This window comes from Alligator sinensis, unplaced genomic scaffold (genome assembly GCF_000455745.1).
Source record: "Alligator sinensis unplaced genomic scaffold, ASM45574v1 scaffold551_1, whole genome shotgun sequence".
Classification (NCBI taxonomy): Eukaryota; Metazoa; Chordata; order Crocodylia; family Alligatoridae; genus Alligator; species Alligator sinensis.
The window spans coordinates 646382-664561 of NW_005842526.1; the positions used below are offsets into that span (position 1 = coordinate 646382).

Sequence of the window (18180 nt, forward strand, 5' to 3'; positions counted from 1 at the left end):
TTGTCTAAAAGGTCAAGGAAATAGCTGTGCAGAACAGCAGAAGTCCTGCCAGAAGTACAGACCATCCTCTGCTGGGTGTAGCCGTCTATGGTTAGGCTAGGAATACGTGCAGGACTTGCACTCGTAATCACACAGGCAGGTTATATATGCAGATTGATGCTCCTTTCTTTCTTGGATAGAAATGGTTTTGAGGTGCGAGGCCTTGTATTCAGCCTATGGTTCTTGGATTATTCATTGTCCTCCTTCCTTCTCCGCTTCTCTCCAGCACTCGCGCTTATGGGGAGGTGAGCTCCATGGACTTCTTCCTCTCTTCCCTCTGCTCTTCCCACTCTTCCTCGGATTCGTAGGTGCCTTTCACGATGGCTATCCGGTCGGACATGTTCATGCAATAGGGAACCAGAATGTAGAAATACAGCAGCGCAGCCAGGACTGCTCCAAGGATGGGTCCTACCCAGAAGACCTGGAAGGAAGAAGGGGATTTCAAAGGGGTGCCACCTTCATCTCAAGAGGAAAAAGGACCTAGTGCTAGAATACAGCTATGCTGGGTGAGCACGCCCAGGCTCTTGCTGCCCCCGCCAACCACATCAAGACCTACCTTGAAACAAGTTTGCTTGCCTACTTTCACCACGCCTGCCCTACCCTAGCGAATATGTTCCAGGACCTCGCCCCTCTGGTGAGGAAACCTTTATCCCATTTTCTCCCTGTCTTTATTTGTGGCTGGCACGTGCCTGCATGTTCGTGCACTAACACTGTTCCCCTCCTTGTGGCATTGGCACAGGGAATGCTCCATCCCTTTTTGCCCTTGAGTTTTGGCAAGCCATCGAGGACCGCATGACAGGCAGCCCAGGGCAGATAAATATTAATTTTCTACATTTTTTAGGGGCCCTGCGGGCCAGATAGAATGGCCTGGCGGGCTATATCCGGCCCCCGTGCCGCATTTTGCCCACCCCGATCTAAACCTACCTTTTCTGCAAAGCCAGGCCTTCCAGTTCCCTCCCCACCCTACATCGCTTGTCTACTTCAGTCCCCTCAAATACCACCTTTCCCCTGGAAAAATGAACCCTGCACGGAGCACAGTTGCCCTCCGAATGAAGACCCACGCTGGCGAGCCCGCAGGTTGCCCAGCCTTCCCTTCTCCTCTGCGGTTACCAGCCCCAGCTGTGATGTGAGCCAGGAGGCCGGCCCTTACCCAGTGGGCGCTGCTGGACCTTCTCATTATGACAGGCTTCTCATTATGGCAGACGGTGCAAAAGATCGGGCAGGATTCATGGAGCAGCCTGTGAAGTAGATCTGTCATGGGCAGAAGGGACATGGGAATTAAGGTTCATTCTGGTCTTTCTGCCCTATGCAAAAGGAGTAACAGGTCTTTCCCCATACCAGTACTGTCCCACCTGGCTTTCTTATACAGCCCCTATGCTAGGAGTGGTGGGCAAGCCAGGCCATGCCCCCTCCACCCCTGCAGGGCTGGGTTGGGCCGGGCTAACCCCACTTCCACTGCACAGCTGGATCGGGGCTGGGCTACCCCTGCCCCCCCTTCCTTGTGGCTGGATGCCTGCCTTGGGTGCCAGATCGGGACCCCCAGTTGGGTGCCAGTGGTGTAGCTGGGAGCTCCTCTTCTTCCCCCCTCTCTACAGTGCCTCCTTTTGGGAAGGGCTATTAGCTGGGATAGCTATAAGTTTCCCAAGGCCAGCACAGCAAAGGGTCTTGCTGGAAGAGGCTGGGATGGGAGCTGCCATCGCTCCCCTCTGCCTGTACGTGGTGTCCTGCTTATCTCCCTGCTGCTGGGAAAAACTGAGTTTAGAGTAGCTGGAAGCCCCCTCTAAGAGCCAGTCCTCCTGCCCCCCGCACTACAGTGCTGTTTACAGGGAAAGGCAACTGGGAACTTCCCTCCTAGCCAGGTCTGGTGCCCCATACCCTCAGGAGGCAGACACTCACCCCAATCAAGTGGCCCAAGGCGACAGAGAGACCAATGGACAGTGCGGGAGAGCCCAGGTTGTCGGTCCGGCGGTTGTCAGTCGAGGCAAAGATGCACATGGCCAGCTGGAAGGTGAGAAGGATCTCTACTACCAGTGCCTGGCCAGGAGTTATGTTGTTGTTGAGCTGCAAACGAGGAAGAATGACGGTTAATTGGCTGCTGGGCTGAGCCAGATAGAAGAGCCCTCCAAAGGCTGCTTAGCATGGGGCCATGCCTGAATCGGGAGCTCTTTCCTATTGACAAGGCACAGCTACAGCTCCATCAGTAAAACCACCCAGAGTTCCAGGCAGTCAAACCTCCCTTCCTTCTCTCGTCCCCGAGAAGAACAAGCCATACTAGTAAAAGCACATTTTACTGGTCGAACTGCATCTATTTCTGCTGGCATTGCTGGAAAGCAGATCGGGGATTGCAGCTCTTAATTCTGATGGACATGGTTTTGGAGGCGGGAACTTGCCAAATTAATATAACTCCAGACTGGATAGAAGCCCAGATTGCACCACCCTCACGGAGAAGACATGATTCACGGTCTCATTGAAAAGAGGGTGCTGGGCCTTTTCCAGAAGGGGACCATTGGTTTTCGTAGCCTGAGAGTGAACGGGCCCAGGGCACGGGTGATTTCTGAAGGATAGGACTTGAGGGGGGTGAGACATGGGGTGATGGTGAGCAGAAGCGGGCCATGTGGCTGTCACACTGGAGAAGCAGGACAGGTCCAGCAGATTTTAATGGAGAGGGTGGGTTTTATGAACAGAGAAGCAACCAGTGAGTTGCAAACAATACGGCCCCCCCTGAGATTTTTTTCTGCCCCTGTAGGCCAGGTGGGGAGGAGGAGGAGGAGGAGGGAGGAATCTGATTCCCTCTGGACCCTGCTTTCAAGTGGGAAATGATAGGAGCTTGGTTTGTTTAGCTTTAAAAAGTGAAGGCTGAGAGGGAATATCATTATTAGCTATCTTCTGTCTGCCTAATTGGGAAGTCTCTGTCTGTCGGCCTGCCTCTCTCTCTGGCATTTGCAAAGCCCTTTTCTCTTTGATAGCTAATGCACCCAAACTGCCAGCACTTGTCAGCTCTGCAGGGAGGATATGGGCAATCTGTGGGGAGAGAACTGCAGGTGAGCTGGAGATCCCATGGCTCTCCATCACCGGGTCAGGGCAGCTGCTGCCGTCTCTAATGAGCCAAGCGCCAGAAGGCTCTGGCCCCTGGGACTGGGATGAAGCTCAGTTCCAGTGAGCAGTGGGAAGCGTGTCTCTTGGGAACTGGCGCACACATCCCAGCTTTGCTCAGGGCTGATTTTGGGTGCTGGGAGGCAGCAAAATGCCTCCTACTAGTCTTGCAAGCTCCTACCTACGCTGGTCTAGCAAGGCTCTTCGAACCTTCCTTATACTGCTCCATGGGGCGGCCACTGCATACTGCTGGAAACGATCTCCAAGCACCTCCATGCTGACTCCAGGGCAATCCTAAAACTACTCTATATATTAGCCAAAGTGCGTTTGAAATGGGTTTCCAGCCTCGGTCTTCTCTCCTGTACTAGACTGAAGAGGATCCCCAACCTCTCATCATCCTTGGCTATGATGGCTCCTAATGCCCTGACCCAAAAGGTCTCTTGCTGCCTTTGTCAGGCTGGTCTGAGCAGGCTCATAACCTCCTTCCATTCTTGTCTCGGGAGGTCTTTCACCTCTCACCTCATGTGGGCCCATGCTGGTCTAACTGAGGTCCCCTCCAGTCCTTGCCCAGTCCCTTCCCCTACCCTACTCAGCAGGAGGCTGCAGTTGACTGCACGCATCTCTGGTGCAGGTGACTCATGCACGCCCTCAGGATAGGAGAAGCACTTATTAAAAACAAAAAGAAAAACCGCCCTGCTAATTATTCGGCATAATCAACCTGTCATGTCAATCCGTAGGCTGGCTATGCCGAGGCTCCCTACCTCTTGCTCCCAGCCCTCTCCCTCAGCACAAAGGGGTGCCAGTGCCCAGGTGCTCCAGTCAGAGATCATCCACCTCCAGTCTCAGCTCACATGAGCGTGGCAACCCGCACACGAGGCAGCCGAGGCCACCAGAGCCATGAATCATCGCCAGATAGGAGGGCACTTACCGCGTTAATAGCTAGATTTCCATGGGTGTTGGCTGGAGTCACTCCATAGAGGATGCCTGCCCCTGTGATGGCGCCGACCAGCTGGGCAACCACGTAGAACAGCATCCGGAAGAAGGAGATTTGGTTGCCCACAAAGAAGGCGATAGACACCGCTGGGTTGATGTGGGCGCCGCTGATGTGGCCAAATGCCTGCACCAGGGTGCCGATGCCCAGCCCAAAAGCCAGCGAGATCTGCAGGATGCTGGGAAGGGCTGAGGGCCATTTCAGGGCCGAGCCAAGGCCAATGAAGATGAAGATGAGCGTCGCGAGGAACTCCACGAAGACAGCTCGAGCAAAAGCTAGGCTGCAGATTTCCTTCCTCATGGTGGAAGCAGAAGTGGGAAGATGGAGGGAAGGAAGGTGCAGCTTTCTTCTGGCTCTCAGGGCTCCGCTCTCTGTAGCCAGGTGCTGGACCATACCTGTATATATACATCCGCAAGAGCAGCAGGGAGCTGTCTAACCAATCAGGTGGGTGGAGCCAGGCACTGGCCAGTCCTCCCAAATTCTCATGTGCAGCTGGAAAAGTTTTAAGCTGAAAATAACTTCAGCGCCTCTTAGCGAGAGAGTGACTCAGGCATCGGTGGCGTTTCTTTCTCCTTTCTTCTTGCAGACAATGGCCCCTATTGAATGTCCCTGTGGTCGTTAGATAACAGGTTGCATAATGATACCCGGAGCCTTGCTTTGCCTTCACTTCTGTTCAATAGTTTTTGCAAGGTGCTGTAGCGTGCTTTGTTTTGCAGCATGTATCTGTTTTCTCTGCTTTAGACTTAAGGTGACAATGTCCTTTTTGGTGGTCACCAGGGGAAATCTGGGGTAACTTTTAAGATCGGTACAGACCTCCCTGCTTTGTGCTAATGGATCAGGGGTCAGGTGCTTATTATAGGCAGGTTGTTCGTGGAGTGCCATGGTTGCACCTGGTTAACCGCTGTGGTACCCTGGAGAGTGCAGCGTATCGGGTGCTGAATTCAGGCCACAGGTATTACAGCGGGAGCTGCGGGAGCTGGGAAATCCTCATAACCCCTGGCTTAGGCTCTGAGGTCGATTCCTTGGAAATGAAGCCACAAGCTCTTTTAGGAATGGGTTTCCCTGCATCTCTTTGTTTCAATGCTCTTTTCAGAGCCTGGTTTTATGAGTACATTACCTTTGCATACAATTTTTACGAGCACCGCGGTTTGGCTGCTGGACAGGGCTGGAGCTCTCACTGCTTTTAACTTGGACGGGTGCATTTTATTTTGTGGCTCTTAGTTCTTTCATTTTACCGGTTGCTTTGCCAGCTTGGAAGCTCTGAGGTGTCCGTGTAAAGTACTTGACTCTGAATGGGTTCATTCCTGATTTCCACATCCTTGCAGTCCTGTTGCCCAACCCCAAATTTGCCCATATAAAGAAAAAAGAATCTGGCTTTAAAAGACCGTGGGTTCAGAAGTGTGCACTGTGGGGAAGCTGTGCCAGGGCTGATCCTTAATTCCTGAGCTCTCTGGGAAGAATATTGGTTGCAGCTCAGCTTCTGATGCTCCTCCTAATTGTTAAAATCTCACAACTTTGCAAGGACGGGGCTGCCTGCCCCCCTTTTCTGGCTAAATCCCAACTTGGCTAATGATATTCAGCCTCCCCAAAAACCTTCCCTGCCATCTAAACTTCCCTGGTGAAAACTCCTGCCTTGCGTTGCCAGGAATTGCCATGCTCCACTTTAAAGGAGGCTGCATTGCAGCTTGGGTGAGCCATTCTTACCAGACAAAGCCATTAAAATCCCTTCGGGATTAGAGATGTTAAAAACTCAAAGGCATTTTAATGATCTCTCCAGCCTGCATGTCCCTGTCTACTGGGTGGAATCAGAAGTGCACGTATTCAGTGCTCCATATTGCAAAAACGTGGGTGATTCTCCTTTACTGCAAGAGGAAGTGCTGTCTGTCCTGAGAGCAGAAGGGAGCTGCGTTCTGCTTCTGCTGCCCAGAAGGTCCAAGTGCACGGCATAAAATTATAAGTGACAGAGGATTTCTTCTAGTCCAGCTCACAATACCCACATTTCTCCAGTTCCCCTGATCAGGAGACAAGTCCAAAAGGAAAATGGTGTCTGTAATCTAGAAACACTTCTCACACCTGGCCCTGCTGGCAGATTTTGGTGAAAGTTTCGCAAGCTAGTTATTCAATATACCCTGGCCAGCTTCCAATGTGAGTTAATTGTTTTCCACTTCCCTTAATTTTTATCTGTAGTTTCAGTTGGATGCCATAAACCTGATTCCTTCCCCAAGAACTCACTCGCGGTGTTGCTAGTCACGGTTGTGTTCTGCCCCAGAAGAGGCTGCATTTTCCCAGCAGGCAAATGACTGGCACGTAGGCCGACCCTACTCCAGGCTCAGTGACCACCCTGCCCTGCCTTCTGCCCGGGCAGGACAGGAATAAAAGGCATTATTACTATTAAGTGTCCCTTTTGGAGGCTACTAGCAATATCATTCTAGGATTGGTGTTATCATGCTCAAACTCTACTGCTCTGTAACAATCTTCCATTGAGCCTGAATGTGAAGATGGGCAGTCGGGGTGACATGAACAGGGAAAACTCCCAGGCTGCACTGGGGATGAATGGGGGTCGTTCATCATTCTCCCTTCACACACCTGCTCAGAGACAAGCAAGCTACGGGAAGCTGAATCAGAGCTGCTTTCTCTGTCTGCCTGATGGGTGTGAACACTTGAAGGCTTCTCCAGCATTACACAACCAGCACACAGCATTGACATCCAGGTCCTCTTCTCCCATTGAGGTGTGTGTGTTATTAAGTGAATAAGTGCCATGCACATGCAGTCCCTAGATTTCTGATATGATTTACCTAACCCTGTACTAGGATGTCACTCATTTGGAGTCCGGATTTCCCACAGGCTTATTTCCATATACAATTTCCACGCACTGGAGTCTACCTAACAAAATGAGATCACTTCTCACTTGTGCAAGAGCCTATTTTTGTTCTGTTTGTACAGCATCATAGACAAGGGAGTCTCGGTTTATGCTAGAGGTTCTTAGAAACTCAATGGCTCAGCCCCATCACAGCCATGATCACTGTTCAGAAGCGGGAAATCTATCCTGATGGAAGAAGGTTAAAAAAAATTAGCTGGTTTTCCTGTTGGCTCAGTTCACAAACATTTATTGATCACATCCTCCTTCCACAACATATAAGTGGATAAATGCAGACCAAAAAATGGGCACATCTTGGGTCTTTCTTCCTACTTGGCCATGTAGTCTAACCACTGAAATGATAAATAGGAAGTGCTGATACAAGTAATATGTAAAGTGGCAAGGTGCAGAAACTGGGGCTCAGGTACTATATTGTGGTGAAGTGGCATGTATATGCGACCATATACTATGGTGAAGTGGCATGTGTGTATGTGACCATATACTATGGTGAAGTGGCGCGCGTGTGTACGTGACCATATACTATGGTGAAGTGGCATGTGTATATGCGACCATATACTATGGGGAAGTGGCGCGTGTGTGTGTATGTGACCATATACTATGGTGAAGTGGCGCGCGTGTGTACGTGACCATATACTATGGTGAAGTGGCATGTGTATATGCGACCATATACTATGGGGAAGTGGCGCGTGTGTGTGTATGTGACCATATACTATGGTGAAGTGGCGCGCGTGTGTACGTGACCATATACTATGGTGAAGTGGCATGTGTATATGCGACCATATACTATGGGGAAGTGGCGCGTGTGTGTGTATGTGACCATATACTATGGTGAAGTGGCGCGCGTGTGTACGTGACCATATACTATGGTGAAGTGGCATGTGTATATGCGACCATATACTATGGGGAAGTGGCGCGTGTGTGTGTATGTGACCATATACTATGGTGAAGTGGCGCGCGTGTGTACGTGACCATATACTATGGTGAAGTGGCATGTGTATATGCGACCATATACTATGGGGAAGTGGCGCGTGTGTGTGTATGTGACCATATACTATGGTGAAGTGGCGCGCGTGTGTACGTGACCATATACTATGGTGAAGTGGCATGTGTATATGCGACCATATACTATGGGGAAGTGGCGCGTGTGTGTGTATGTGACCATATACTATGGTGAAGTGGCGCGCGTGTGTACGTGACCATATACTATGGTGAAGTGGCATGTGTATATGCGACCATATACTATGGGGAAGTGGCGCGTGTGTGTGTATGTGACCATATACTATGGTGAAGTGGCGCGCGTGTGTACGTGACCATATACTATGGTGAAGTGGCATGTGTATATGCGACCATATACTATGGGGAAGTGGCGCGTGTGTGTGTATGTGACCATATACTATGGTGAAGTGGCGCGCGTGTGTACGTGACCATATACTATGGTGAAGTGGCATGTGTATATGCGACCATATACTATGGGGAAGTGGCGCGTGTGTGTGTATGTGACCATATACTATGGTGAAGTGGCGCGCGTGTGTACGTGACCATATACTATGGTGAAGTGGCATGTGTATATGCGACCATATACTATGGGGAAGTGGCGCGTGTGTGTGTATGTGACCATATACTATGGTGAAGTGGCGCGCGTGTGTACGTGACCATATACTATGGTGAAGTGGCATGTGTATATGCGACCATATACTATGGGGAAGTGGCGCGTGTGTGTGTATGTGACCATATACTATGGTGAAGTGGCGCGCGTGTGTACGTGACCATATACTATGGTGAAGTGGCATGTGTATATGCGACCATATACTATGGGGAAGTGGCGCGTGTGTGTGTATGTGACCATATACTATGGTGAAGTGGCGCGCGTGTGTACGTGACCATATACTATGGTGAAGTGGCATGTGTATATGCGACCATATACTATGGGGAAGTGGCGCGTGTGTGTGTATGTGACCATATACTATGGTGAAGTGGCGCGCGTGTGTACGTGACCATATACTATGGTGAAGTGGCATGTGTATATGCGACCATATACTATGGGGAAGTGGCGCGTGTGTGTGTATGTGACCATATACTATGGTGAAGTGGCGCGCGTGTGTACGTGACCATATACTATGGTGAAGTGGCATGTGTATATGCGACCATATACTATGGGGAAGTGGCGCGTGTGTGTGTATGTGACCATATACTATGGTGAAGTGGCGCGCGTGTGTACGTGACCATATACTATGGTGAAGTGGCATGTGTATATGCGACCATATACTATGGGGAAGTGGCGCGTGTGTGTGTATGTGACCATATACTATGGTGAAGTGGCGCGCGTGTGTACGTGACCATATACTATGGTGAAGTGGCATGTGTATATGCGACCATATACTATGGGGAAGTGGCGCGTGTGTGTGTATGTGACCATATACTATGGTGAAGTGGCGCGCGTGTGTACGTGACCATATACTATGGTGAAGTGGCATGTGTATATGCGACCATATACTATGGGGAAGTGGCGCGTGTGTGTGTATGTGACCATATACTATGGTGAAGTGGTGCGCGCGTGTGTATGTGACCATATACTATGGTGAAGTGGCATGTGTGTGTGTATGTGACCATATACTATGGTTTTCATAGATTCATAGCTTCATAGACTGTAGGGGCTGGAAGGGACCTCGCGGATCATGGGGTCCTGTCCTCCTGCTCTAGACAGAAAGACAACTGGGATGAAGTGACCCCAGTGAGGTGACTATCCAGTCTCCTCTTGAAAACCTCCAGGGTAGGCGATTGCACCACCTCTGGAGGGAGTTTATTCCACAGTCTGGACACCCTGACTGTGAAGGAGATTTTCCTGGTATTAAGCCTGAAGCGGCCTTCCAGGAGTTTATATCCATGGGTCCTGGTCTTCCCCAGGGGTCCCTAGTAAGCAGTTGCACTCCTCTGATATAGTGGTAAGCCACTATCAAGTCCCCTCTCAACCGTCTCTTCTTTAGGCTAAAGAGGCCCAGGTCCCTCAGCCTTTCCTTGTATGGCTTGCCTTGCAAGTCCCTGATCGTACGGGTGGCTCTTCTCTGGACCCTCTCAAGTTTTTCCACATCCTTATTGAAGTGCGGCGCCCAGAACTGGATGCAGTACTCCAGCTGCGGTCTTACCTGTGTTGAGTACAGCGGGAGCATCGCTTCCTTAGTTTAACACGAGATGCATTGGTTGATGTATGCCAGTGTGTTATTGGCCCTGCTGACCACCGCATTGCACAAGTGGTGAAATGGCATGTGTGTGTGTGTACTACCACCCCCAGCGGGCAAGAATTAGACCTGCTCAGCCATGCATTACCTGTCCACTTGTTACCCAAGGTATCAAATTATTGATCTTTCTCCTGCGGTTACGAGTCATTGAGAGGGCATTGCTTCATTTCCTTTCAGTTGTCTTTTGTAGTAGAGGAGCATCTGTTCTGGCTGGGGGGCAGGATGAAGTCTTACAACAGTGATGCTGTGGCGGCCCCTGCTTGGAGGCTTGCCCCAAACATCTTTAGGGAAGAGAAAGACGTGACAGTGCTATGATATCATTCAGGTACCACGGCTGTGCATGAGGCTTGTGTAGGACCACAGAGGAGAAGCCTGGTTCTCCGAAGCCCTGTTCTCCTGCACATACATGGCGGTGTCGTTTTGACCCGTGCAAATAGCTGCACAGTTCTGATACGATGCTATTTCCCACCCTGTTTGCACAGCAGTGCAGATGCAGGCCTGCATCCCTACCCTGCAGACAGGAGCAAGGCTAGAAAGGAGTTCCCGTCTTCCTCAGAAGTGGATCTGAATCATAGCCCCAGCTCCAAATACATTGCACATTTTCAGGAGGTTGGGAGGCTGGGGCGGGGGTTGAGTTCCTGTTCTGGATTCTGCAAGATCCCCCAGTTCTGGGGTTTCCAAAGGTGTTGACATCAGGATCTGGAGACGTGTGGCTGTCGGTTCTAGCTGTCACCTCCCAGGTGGGAGACCACGTGAACTGAGCTGTCCAAGCCAATGACCTGCAGACTTTTGCAAGCTGCAATGGTTTATCCCCTTCACATGTGAGTTAGATGAAAGATTACTCATCTCCTGGCTCTCTGAAGTCACTCCCTGTTTACTGACAGCCACTAATTAGCAGGCAACACCCATTCAGTCCTTCTCTAGTCAAGAGAGATGGCTTCCAGTTGGAATTAGCAAATTGCTGATACTTTCTCTCCTTTGAACTACAAGAACAGACCCCAAGGGAGCCTTCCTCCTTCAGTGGGAGTAATGCTGTGTGTTTGGTGTGTGTGTGTTTAGGTGTACAGCGTACATCAGGCTGGGATTTAGCAGGCCTGGCTTCTATTTCCAGTTCCATGCCATGCTGAGCAATACTCCAGCCCGTGAACCAGGGAGCATCTCTTGCTGCCGTTTTGTCTCAATTAGGAAAAGTAGTTTGGATGAACTGAAATCTCGACCCTTTCTTGTTGTTTAAATCGTACGTCTCTGCTGATCCGCGCACAGCCGTGTTCAGATCTGTGCTCCTGCGCGCAGTCTGTAAAAGGGGAGGTGTAGTCTGTTGTCTGTAGACAAGCATCTCCCAGGTCTCGCCACAGGGCTGCTCCTGACTGCTGTCTTTCACTCCATAAGTAATTGCAGCTCAATTAAACTTTATCCCTTCTGCAAAAAGAGAAATGAGATGCCGTGCTTTATAACATCATATCCCCCACTTCCTGCTGCCCCCCCAGCGGCTACCAGATCACCTCTCAGCCTCCTCTTGTGGAGGCTGCAGAGGTTCAGGTCTCCCAATCACATAGGGTTTTTCCTGTAGGCCATTAACCAGATGGGTGACCCTCCTCTGAACCCTCTCCAGCTTATCCACGTCCCTCTTGAAGTGCGGCGACCAAAACTGGACACAGTACTCCAACTGCAGCCTGGCCAGTGTTGCATAGAGGGGAAGTATCACCTCCTTGGACCTGTTTGTGATGCATGTACTTATGCAAGAAAGAGTGCGGTTAGCTTTACTTATTACCTCCTCACATTGGTGACTCATATTCGACTCCAAAATGAACATGAATCATCAATGCGAGGAGGTAATAAGTAAAGCTAACCTCACTCTTTCTTGCATAAGTAGATGCATCTCAAACAGGTCCAGGGAGGTGATACTTCCCCTCTATACAGCATTGGTCAGGCTGCAGTTGGAGTACTGCGTCCAGTTTTGGTTGCTGCACTTCAGGAGGGATGTGGATAACTTGGAAAGGGTTCAGAGGAGGGCCACCTGTCTGGTTAAAGGCCTACAGGAAAAACCCTATGTGTACCCATTGGGAGACCTGAACCTCTTCAGCCTCCACAAGAGGAGGCTGAGAGGTGATCTTGTGGCCACCTACGAACTCATCGAGGGGGGCAGCAGGAAGTGGGGGATACGATGTTTACCAGGGCGGCAGTCGGGGGAACTAGAAACAATGGACACAAGTTAAAAGAGGGCAAATTCAGGCTGGACAGCAGGAAAAAGTTCTTTACAGCGAGGGTCGCCAAAATATGCAATAGGCTTCCAAGGGAGGTAGTGTTGTCCCCTTCCTTGGAAATATTCAAAAGGAGATTGGACAGACACCTGGCTGGGGTCTAACTATGAAACTATAACTGAAGCTGGACACATTTAGACAAGGACAAGGCACAGGTTTCTCAGAGCGAAGGTGATTAAGCACAGGAATGGATTAGCAAGCACTGTGATAGATTCTCCATCGCTGGCAAGATTGGATGATTTTCTTAAAGACATGCTCTAGTTCAGTGGTGCCAACCTGGTGGGCCAGATGGGTGGTGCCTGGTCCCTCTGCAGGCTGGATCTGACTGGTGGTCCCAATTTGGCACCCAGGCAGGCTTGGCGGTGCCCCATCCAGCCACGTGGAGCGGGGCAGGGGTAGCCCAGCCCTGATCTGTCTGTGGAAGTGGGGTGGAAGTGGGGTTCGCCCGGCCCAACCTGGGCTTGCAGGGGTGGAGGGTGCATGGCCTGGCTTCATGGGGGAATGGGCTGCTCTGATTAGGCTCCAGGGGAGGAGGAAGGTGTTTTGGCCCCTATCCAGCCCCATGGGAGAAGGGGTATGGTCCAGCCCTGACCTAGCTGTGTGGGTGGAGGGGATGTGGCCCAGCTCCAATCTTCCACATGGATCTTGGGAATTTTGCAGTAGGGGACGGATGACAGTATTAGCTCCCAGGGGAAGATCAGTTATGTGGGGTTGGGAAGCCAGACCATATGGTTTTATGAACCCCCGCCTGGCTCTGAAACAGCAAAGCTGCTATACAAATATAAAATGTTAATATTCCCTCAGTAACACCGGGTCTCCTCTCTTTGTTAGTGACGTCCCTGCAAGTTGCTGGGCACTGCATGAACGCGCGTGCAAGTTGCTGGGTGCTGCATGAATGTGCGTGCAAGTTGCTGGGCACTGCGTGAACACGCGTGCAAGTTTCTGGGTGCTGTGTGAATGCGTGTGCAAGTTGCTGGGTGCTGCGTGAATGTGCGCACAAGTTGCCGAGCACTGCATGATCGTGCGTGCAAGTTGCTGGGTGCTGTGTGAACACGCGTGCAAGTTGCTGGGCGCTGCATGAATGCACATGCAAGTTGCTGGGCGCTGTGTGAACGCACGTGCAAGTTGCTGGGCGCTGTGTGAACGCACGTGCAAGTTGCTGGGCGCTGTGTGAACGCACGTGCAAGTTGCTGGACACTGCGTGAACGTGTGTGCAAGTTGCTGGGTGCTGCGTGAACGCACGTGCAAGTTGCTGGACACTGCGTGAACGTGTGTGCAAGTTGCTGGGTGCTGCGTGAACGCACATGCAAGTTGCTGGGTGCTGCATGAACGTGCGTGCAAGTTGCTGGGCGCTGCGTGAATGTGCGTGCAAGTTGCTGGGCGGTGTATGAACGTGCGTGCTTCAAGGCTGATCCAGTGTGGAAGTTCCTGTGCTCCTAATCATTCCTGAAGCATCCCGAGCACCTTATGACATAACTCCATGTTATTGTCCCAGTGGGACAGATGCATGGTGGGGGCACAAGGTCACACTGTGGCCGGGGGTGGGGGTAGAGCTGGGGTTAGAAGCCAGGACTCCTGATTTCTAACCTTCACCCTGTCACCTCTTTAAGGGCATTTGCTTCTTTCCATTTGCAAAATGCCCCTCAGGTGTTGTCCAAGCACAGCGACCTCCCTGGTTAAGTACCCTGCTTTTTTTTTGTTGCAGCCGCTAAACAATGGGAACTGGCCTTGGGAAGGAGCCACCAAGGAGCAGATTTTCCCCGGGGAGCCAGTGCTTCTGTTGAAATGCCCCATCCCCAGCCCTGTCTGACCCATTGACATTTAAACTCTCCCATGATTGTTGCAGGGGCCAGGTATCTGGTATCTGAGACAGCTAAGAAAAAAGTGGATCCAGGATAAGGAGAGACATTTGGAAGGCAGGGGGGTCCCCTTCCTTCATTTCCATGTGAATATAAGTGCAAAGTGAGCGCACAGTGGGCATGATGCCGTGTCAACCCTGCTTTGCACCAGAATCTGGCCTGGTGGCTTTGCTTCCCTGGGAGGGGAATCTCAGGTTCACACAGGCAGACAACTGCGTAGTCCCTGGTCTCAGTCAGGCACCTGTTGCTCTGCCCTAGGAAGCAAAGAGCAAATTAGCGCAGCAGTGTTTTTGGCCTATCTGGCCCCACAAGTGGCTGAGTAGCGTAGGGCTGATCCAGTGCAGGGTAGGTCAGCAGGTGTCATCTCCGGCCTGGTGTGATGCAGAGTCACCCTGTGCTCTGGCCTGACACAGTGCACTGGATCTGGCCGTGGATGCTGGATCTGGTTGGCCCCAGCTCCATGCGCTGGTGTGATCCAGTGCAGGGGCTATGTCATCCACCCCATGGGGCTCCCCATGGATCAGAAACTTGGAGGGCGCAGTGACAGCACTGGGACTTGCAGCAAGTAATGTTCCCACTGCTCTTCTGCTGCCATATTTCCAGATCTCTGGGGAGTGCTGGGGGCAAATGCCTTTGCAGCAGATTTGGCCCCCGGGCCATAGGTTGAGCACCACTGAATTAAAGCACGAGGAAGAGCTGGACTGGGGTTGCCTTGCGGGCTTCTGTCTCATTTGATCCAAAATGCAATATATGTATTGTGTTTAGTAAAATAAGCAGAGGGATTTTTTTTTTTCACTTTTATTCTGAATTGACCTAAAATTATTTTATTTTCCAGGGTTTTTTTGGCCTAGCCCCTGAACCAAAAAAATATATCAGTTGCTCACACAGGTCTGCACCTGGATCACTGGGGGTCCCAAATCGATGGACTGAGAAACTTTATGCCTTAAGGTTAGATGTGAATGATAGTGATCCTTTGAGGCTACAGGCGAGTTGCACTGATTGCTGTGTAAGGGAAGTAATATGTGGGTTGGAGTACTACAGTGTGTGTGTGTGCATGTGTGTGCGTGCACGTGTGTGCATGCATGTATATACATCTATTCCCTGCTGCACCAGAGCAGGGCATAATTAAATGGTTTATTGTTCTCTCCAAGACAGTCTGTTTAACACTGAACTCTGCACGACGGTATTATTTTCTGCACTCTGCTCAGGTTCCCAGAAATTCCAGTTCTGTGTGAAAATCCCCTGATGCCCCTGTTGGACTGGAAATTCAGCCAGCAGGCACAAAGGCAGCACGCAAAGCTGGCCTTTGATACCGACCAGCGACGTCGTCTGCTTGCAAAGGATGGGGCAAGAGAAGCGTGGAACAGATGCTGGTAGGCCCTGTGGGGTGTAAGGGCAGGGTGCTGGCCGGGGATGGAATGAAATGACCTGGGAGCAAGGACTTGTTGTGATCCTGTCTCTGGGTAGAAAAGAAGTTCTCAGCAGCTGCTCTTATCTTCCTGCTGGATCTTGCAAAAACAGCAGATTCCATGTTGGCACCTTGCACAACAGCCCCGCTCACGAGGCCATGCTGGCTCTGTTGTCTGGGAGAGCAGGGCTAGTATTTAGGGATGGTAGGCTAGCACTTCAGAAACTGGAGGGCATAGTTTCTGAAGCTAACACGGTGGGTACGTTTCTGCGCCCCAGTTTTTCCATCAGTATAGGAGGGGTGACAGTACTGCCTCTCAGGGAATTTGTGCTGTGCTCAGGAGAGGTAGAAAATGTAAGTGCCAGGGTAGATTTGTGAAGAACTTTCACGCATCTAATGAAGAACATTTATGGTGTGTGCATTATATATATAATATCTATCCATCCATCCATGCAACCATGCATACATCCATATATATATATGTGTGTATAAGTATGTATGTATGTGTGTGTACATGTGTGTGTATATGTATGTGTGTATATTTGTGTGTATATGTATGTGTGTGTACAAGTATGTATGCATGTGTGTGTATATATGTATGCGTGTGTGTACGTGTGTGTATATGTATGTGTGTATATTTGTGTGTATATGTATGTATGTGTGTGTATAACTATGTATGTATGTGTATATATATATGTATGTGTGTATATGTATGTGTGTGTGTACACGTATGTATGTGTGTGTATATATATGCGTGTGTGTACGTGTGTGTATATTTGTGTGTGTATAGGTATGTATGTATGTGTGTGTATATATATATGTGTGTGGAAATGTGTGTGTGTATATTTGTGTGTGTATATGTATATATGTGTGTGTGTATATGCGTGTGTGTATATATGTGTGTATATGTATGCATGTATGTGTATATATGTGTTTCTGTATTTGTGTGTGTATTTATGTGTATGTATAAGTATGTATGTGTGTATGTATATATGCGTGTGTGTACATGTGTGTATAAGTATGTATGTATATATATGTGTGTGTGTCTGTATTTATGTGTATATGTATGTATGTATGTGTGTGTGTGTATGTATGTATCTATCTATAGACACACATGCATGTATGCACATATATGCACATACACTTTGGTTAATTTGTAAGGTACAAATCCACCCTGCTTTCTCCGATCCTGTAGGCCCGGACCCGTAAAGCATTTAGGCACAAGAGATGCTCTTGAACTTTGGAGTATAATGTTTCTCAGTTTTTCAGGTCGTATATTAGCAGCCCTTTTGTTTTTACTATAAAAGTAAGAGTCAACAGCATATCCCAGCTAGGAACAAAAAGCCTAAAGAATTTACTGGGGCATGTGTTTTGCTAGGTCACCAGCAAATACCTGCCTTTGAAGGATAAAGGTGAGTGGAAAGTTGGAGACTAAGCATTTCTTTGCTTTAACATGCAACGCTTTTTTTTTTGTAGCACAGTTTTCAGCACCCACCAACTCTCTAGCTTGCCTGTTGTGATCTCCTCATGGTCATGACCCACCAGTTGAGAAACACTGGTCTTAAACTGACGTCTATTGTGGTGGAGGGATAATAGCCTGAGAATGCTTGTTAAACTGAATTACCTCTCTGTTAAAACAACTGTTTACAGAGGCACTGCAACCGCAGGTAGCATGTGCACACAGACCGACTTCCCGGTATCCTTTCCAAATTCATCTGGCCTGCAGCCTTGAGTTCTTCTGTCTGTAACCTACACAAGAGATTTTACTGTCCTTTCTCAGTTGCATACATACTAATTTGGAAATGCGTATTGCCAGTCCAGGTATTCAGACATCACAGGTCGTGTCTCCCATAAAACCATGTGACTGACTAAAAAAATAACAGTGCTTACATTTTTTTTTTATTGGCCTGTTTATGTCCTGGCTGCTATGGTTCATGTTTTCAAGCATTTTCTTCAAACTTAGAGGCTAGAAAAATCCTTTTTTTGGTTTTAAAGGAGAGCAGAGGTTCTCCCCTAGTAATGGAAATAAGTTGGGGTGTTAGGAAAAGCTCCAAATAGTGTGAAAAATGACAGTAGTGCAGACATCCACTACCACACTGTGACAAGCATGGCACTCCAACATCAGAAGGCCTTGATGGCATTATTAGTGCTGTTGTTGTTAATAATAGTATTAATAATAATAATACTTTTACATTTTCTGTCTCAGGCCAAATCCGTTCCAAATTCTCAGTCGTGCAAGTCTGTGTGGCGCTACCACCGGCAAGTCTCCTTCTTCCCAGACTCATCTGTCTGAGGCTTCAGATATCGCCAAAGCCATGGCAGCTTCCTACATGCAAACGCCAAGCCTGGAGGTCTTGGAGTTCAGATGACCGCTGCTCTCGCTTGCCGTGAGCCAAACGGCTGAAGGAGCAAGCT

The 18180-nt window shown here is 49.6% G+C and overlaps 1 protein-coding gene across 1 annotated transcript; it reads right to left on the reverse strand.

Annotated features, from left to right (window-relative positions):
* Window positions 1–274: 274 nt before the first annotated feature.
* On the reverse strand, window positions 275–4423 carry AQP5 (aquaporin 5). Its single transcript, XM_006031725.2, is given in 5 exon segments — window positions 275–460; window positions 1190–1222; window positions 1225–1290; window positions 1936–2100; window positions 4061–4423. Coding segments are annotated over 5 exon segments (813 nt in total).
* Between the last annotated feature and the right edge of the window lie 13757 nt (window positions 4424–18180).